Here is a 6000-nt window from a genome sequence, read left to right as displayed (position 1 = left end):
AGGGTTGTTAGCTACATGGAGACCAGGTGAAGGGCTGTTAGCTACATGGAGACTAGGTGAAGGGCTGTTAGCTACATGGAGACTAGGTGAAGGGCTGTTAGCTACATGGAGACTAGGTGAAGGGCTGTTAGCTACACGGAGACTAGGTGAAGGGCTGTTAGCTACATGGAGACTAGGTGAAGGGCTGTTAGCTACATGGAGACTAGGTGAAGGGCTGTTAGCTACATGGAGACTAGGTGAAGGGCTGTTAGCTACATGGAGACTAGGTGAAGGGCTGTTAGCTACATGGAGACTAGGTGAAGGGCTGTTAGCTACATGGAGACTAGGTGAAGGGCTGTTAGCTACATGGAGACTAGGTGAAGGGCTGTTAGCTACATGGAGACTAGGTGAAGGGCTGTTAGCTACATGGAGACTAGGTGAAGGGCTGTTAGCTACATGGAGACTAGGTGAAGGGCTGTTAGCTACATGGAGACTAGGTGAAGGGCTGTTAGCTACATGGAGACTAGGTGAAGGGCTGTTAGCTACATGGAGACTAGGTGAAGGGCTGTTAGCTACATGGAGACTAGGTGAAGACCTGGCTGTTAGCTACATGGAGACTAGGTGAAGGGCTGTTAGCTACATGGAGACTAGGTGAAGGGCTGTTAGCTACATGGAGACTAGGTGAAGGGCTGTTAGCTACATGGAGACTAGGTGAAGGGCTGTTAGCTACATGGAGACTAGGTGAAGGGCTGTTAGCTACGTGGAGACTAGGTGAAGGCTGTTAGCTACATGGAGACTAGGTGAAGGGCTGTTAGCTACATGGAGACTAGGTGAAGGGCTGGCTACATGGAGACTAGGTGAAGGGCTGTTAGCTATGGAGACTAGGTGAAGGGCTGTTAGCTACTTGGAGACTAGGTGAAGGGCTGTTAGCTACATGGAGACTAGGTGAAGGGGGCTGGTGAAGGGCTACTACGTGGAGACTAGGTGAATGTTAGCTACTGGAGACCAGGGTGCTGAGACTAGGTGAAGGGCTGTTAGCTACATGGAGACTAGGTGAAGGGCTGTTAGCTACATGGAGACTAGGTGAAGGGCTAGGTGTTAGCTACATGGAGACTAGGTGAAGGGCTGTTAGCTACATGGAGACTAGGTGAAGGGCTGTTAGCTACATGGAGACTAGGTGAAGGGCTGTTAGCTACATGGAGACTAGGTGAAGGGCTGTTAGCTACATGGAGACTAGGTGAAGGGCTGTTAGCTACATGGAGACTAGGTGAAGGGCTGTTAGCTACATGGAGACTAGGTGAAGGGCTGTTAGCTACATGGAGACTAGGTGAAGGGCTGTTAGCTACATGGAGACTAGGTGAAGGGCTGTTAGCTACATGGAGACTAGGTGAAGGGCTGTTAGCTACTTGGAGACTAGGTGAAGGGCTGTTAGCTACATGGAGACTAGGTGAAGGGCTGTTAGCTACATGGAGACTAGGTGAAGGGCTGTTAGCTACGTGGAGACTAGGTGAAGGGCTTAGCTACATGGAGACTAGGTGAAGGGTTGTTAGCTACATGGAGACTAGGTGAAGGGCTGTTAGCTACATGGAGACTAGGTGAAGGGCTGTTAGCTACATGGAGACTAGGTGAAGGGCTGTTAGCTACATGGAGACTAGGTGAAGGGCTGTCAGCTACATGGAGACTAGGTGAAGGGCTGTTAGCTACATGGAGACTAGGTGAAGGGCTGTTAGCTACATGGAGACTAGGTGAAGGGCTGTTAGCTACATGGAGACTAGGTGAAGGGCTGTTAGCTACATGGAGACTAGGTGAAGGGCTGTTAGCTACATGGAGACTAGGTGAAGGGCTGTTAGCTACATGGAGACTAGGTGAAGGGCTGTTAGCTACATGGAGACTAGGTGAAGGGCTGTTAGCTACATGGAGACTAGGTGAAGGGCTGTTAGCTACATGGAGACTAGGTGAAGGGCTGTTAGCTACATGGAGACTAGGTGAAGGGCTGTTAGCTACATGGAGACTAGGTGAAGGGCTGTTAGCTACATGGAGACTAGGTGAAGGGCTGTTAGCTACATGGAGACTAGGTGAAGGGCTGTTAGCTACATGGAGACTAGGTGAAGGGCTGTTAGCTACATGGAGACTAGGTGAAGGGCTGTTAGCTACATGGAGACTAGGTGAAGGGCTGTTAGCTACATGGAGACTAGGTGAAGGGCTGTTAGCTACATGGAGACTAGGTGAAGGGCTGTTAGCTACATGGAGACTAGGTGAAGGGCTGTTAGCTACATGGAGACTAGGTGAAGGGCTGTTAGCTACATGGAGACTAGGTGAAGGGCTGTTAGCTACGTGGAGACTAGTGAAGGGTTGTTAGAATGGAGACTAGCTGAAGGGCTGTTAGCTACATGGAGACTAGGTGAAGGGCTGGTAGCTACTTGGAGACTAGGTGAAGGGCTGTTAGCTACTTGGAGACTAGGTGAAGGGCTGTTAGCTACTTGGAGACTAGGTGAAGGGCTGTTAGCTACATGGAGACTAGGTGAAGGGCTGTTAGCTACATGGAGACTAGGTGAAGGGCTGTTAGCTACATGGAGACTAGGTGAAGGGCTGTTAGCTACATGGAGACTAGGTGAAGGGCTGTTAGCTACGTGGAGACTAGGTGAAGGGCTGTAGGTGAAGGGCTACTTGGAGACTAGGTGAAGGGCTGTTACCTACTTGTAGACTAGGTGAAGGGCTGTTACCTACTTGGAGACTGGGTGAAGGGCTGTTAGCTACTTGGAGACTAGGTGAAGGGCTGTTAGCTACTTGGAGACTAGGTGAAGGGCTGTTAGCTACATGGAGACTAGATGAAGGGCTGTTAGCTACTTGGAGACTAGGTGAAGGGCTGTTAGCTACTTGGATCCTAGGTGAAGGGCTGTTAGCTACTTGGAGACTAGGTGAAGGGCTGTTAGCTACTTGGATCCTAGGTGAAGGGCTGTTAGCTACTTGGAGACTAGGTGAAGGGCTGTTAGCTACTTGGAGACTAGGTGAAGGGCTGTTAGCTACTTGGAGACTAGGTGAAGGGCTGTTAGCTACTTGGAGACTAGGTGAAGGGCTGTTAGCTACTTGGAGACTAGGTGAAGGGCTGTTAGCTACTTGGAGACTAGGTGAAGGGCTGTTAGCTACTTGGAGACTGGGTGAAGGGCTGTTAGCTACTTGGAGACTAGGTGAAGGGCTGTTAGCTACTTGGAGACTAGGTGAAGGGCTGTTAGCTACTTGGAGACTAGGTGAAGGGCTGTTAGCTACTTGGAGACTAGGTGAAGGGCTGTTAGCTACTTGGAGACTGGGTGAAGGGCTGTTAGCTACTTGGAGACTAGGTGAAGGGCTGTTAGCTACGTGGAGACTAGGTGAAGGGCTGTTAGCTACATGGAGACTAGGTGAAGGGCTGTTAGCTACATGGAGACTAGGTGAAGGGCTGTTAGCCAAACGGAGACTAGGTGAAGGGCTGTTAGCTACATGGAGACTAGGTGAAGGGCTGTTAGCTATGTGGAGACTAGGTGAAGGGCTGTTAGCTACTTGTAGACTAGGTGAAGGGCTGCTAGCTACGTGGAGACTAGGGTGAAGGGTTGTTAGCTACATGGAGACTAGGTGAAGGGCTGTTATCTACGTGGAGACTAGGGTGAAGGGCTGTTAGCTACATGGAGACTAGGTGAAGGGCTGTTAGCTACTTGGAGACTAGGTGAAGGGCTGTTAGCTACTTGGAGACTAGGTGAAGGGCTGTTAGCTACTTGGAGACTAGGTGAAGGGCTGTTAGCTACTTGGAGACTAGGGGAAGGGCTGTTAGCTACTTGGAGACTAGGTGAAGGGCTGTTAGCTACTTGGAGACTAGGTGAAGGGCTGTTAGCTACATGGAGACTAGGTGAAGGGCTGTTCTACTGGAGACTAGGTGAAGGGCTCTTAGCTCCATGGAGACTAGGTGAAGGGCTGTTAGCTACGTGGAGACTAGGTGTATGAAGGCTGTTAGCTACTTGAGACTAGGTGAAGGGCTGTTGCTACTTGGAGACTAGGTGAAGGGCTGTTAGCTACTTGGAGACTAGGTGAAGGGCTGTTAGCTACTTGGAGACTAGGTGAAGGGCTGTTAGCTACTTGGAGACTAGGTGAAGGGCTGTTAGCCATCTTGAACATGCAGGGCTCAACTACTGGAGACTATGAAGGGCTAGCTTCTTGGAGACTAGGTGAGGGTCCTGAATGGAGACTAGGTGAAGGGCTGTTAGCTACTTGGAGACTAGGTGAAGGGCTGTTAGCTCGATGGAGACTAGGTGAAGGGCTGTTAGCTACATGGAGACCTGAAGGGCTGTTAGCTTCTCTACCTAGGTGAAGGGCTGTTCAAGACTAGGAAGGGCTCTCTTTGCTACATTTGGAGACTAGGTGAAGGGCTGTTACCTACTTGGAGACTAGGTGAAGGGCTGTTCCAGCATGATGTTTTGTGAGGGTTCTCCTATTTCATCTCTCCATGAATCACCTGCTGCCTTCGGTGTGTGTGTGTCCCTGCGTGTATGAGTGTCTGGTTACTGTGTGTGTGTGTGTGTGTGTACGTGTCAGAGGTTGGGAATAGGTATCATGTACTGCTTAATGGAGGCCATCTTGAACATGCATCAACTACTAATATATCCACCTCTTCCCAGAATACACTGATGTCCTGAATTAACTGGGTTCATTTCACAGACCTGTGTTGTATGTGGTTAGTTCGATGTCTTCACAGTCTAACCTATCCCCCTCTTTCTCTACCTCCTATTCTGTCAAAACTAATTTCTCTCTTTGTCTCCATTTCCCCATCCTTCTCATCACTTCTTCTTGTCCCATCTGCTTTCTCTCTTCATCATTCCATTACCCAACCCTTCTCAACCCTTCTTCTTGTCCCATCTGCTTTCTCTCTTCATCATTCCATTACCCAACCCTTCTCAACACTTCTTCTTTCCCCACCTGCTTTCTCTCTTCATCATTCCATTACCCAACCCTTCTCATCCCTTCTTCTTTCCCCATCTGCTTTCTCTCTTCATCATTCCATTACCCAACCCTTCTAATCCATTCTTCTTTCCCCATCTGCTTTCTCTCTTCATCATTCCATTACCCAACCCTTCTCAACCCTTCTTCCTGTCCCATCTGCTTTCTCTCTTCATCATTCCATTACCCAACCCTTCTCAACCCTTCTTCCTGCCCCATCTGCTTTCTCTCTTCATCATTCCATTACCCAACACTTCTCAACCCTTCTTCCTGTCCCATCTGCTTTCTCTCTTCATCATTCCATTACCCAACACTTCTCAACCCTTCTTCCTCCTTGCCCCTCTGCTTTCTCTCTTCATCATTCTATTACCCAACCCTTCTCAACCCTTCTTCCTTCCCATCTGCTTTCCCTATTCCTTTTCATCTCTACACATCCAATCTCTCTCTCATTCTCAACCCTTCACAACTATCTTTCTATCTTCCCATTCCCCCCCTCGCGTCTCTGCAGCCCAAGCCTGAGAATGCCGTGACCATTGCGGTGTCGTCCCGGGTCCTGTTCCGTACTGAGACAGAGCAGAAGGTGTATGAGCAGAAGGGGGTAGAGGAGTACCTAAGGTATCAGGAGGAGCACGAGAACGAACCCTTCGCCCCAGGACCAGCCTTCTCCTTCGTCAAGGTTAGAGTCATACAAACACACTACCCTTCGCCCCAGGACCTGCCTTCTCCTTCATCAAGGTTAGAGTCATACAAACACACTACCCTTCGCCCCAGGACCAGCCTTCTCCTTCATCAAGGTTAGAGTCATACAAACACACTACCCTTCACCCCAGGACCAGCCTTCTCCTTCATCAAGGTTAGGGTCGACGACACACACAAACACTTCCGTACCATATATGGACTCAATGATGAACAAGGAAACAGGATACATGTCGTCGTTATCCCCCTTTGGGCCAATTGAGATATCGCGTGTGACTAATACATTTAATTCATTATATTGACCAAATACTCATGTCTCTGCAATGAATATGAAAAGACATATCTTCAAAAATGGAATGC

The 6000-nt window shown here is 49.3% G+C and overlaps 1 protein-coding gene across 2 annotated transcripts in view; it reads left to right on the top strand.

Moving 5' to 3' along the window:
- The window catches only part of LOC127910015 (cytosolic 5'-nucleotidase 1A-like), a 99202-nt gene that overhangs the window by 45932 nt on the left and 47270 nt on the right, over window positions 1-6000 (top strand). For both annotated transcript variants that reach the window (XM_052472881.1, XM_052472880.1), the window contains one exon: window positions 5453-5620. In XM_052472881.1, coding sequence (XP_052328841.1) covers window positions 5453-5620 — 168 coding nt within the window. The remainder of the gene's footprint in view (window positions 1-5452; window positions 5621-6000) is intronic.

Source organism: Oncorhynchus keta, chromosome 20 (assembly GCF_023373465.1).
Source record: "Oncorhynchus keta strain PuntledgeMale-10-30-2019 chromosome 20, Oket_V2, whole genome shotgun sequence".
In the NCBI taxonomy this organism is placed as follows: domain Eukaryota; kingdom Metazoa; phylum Chordata; class Actinopteri; order Salmoniformes; family Salmonidae; genus Oncorhynchus; species Oncorhynchus keta.
Note: the sequence above shows the minus strand (reverse complement) of the source record. Positions and strands in the feature narration are given on the sequence as shown.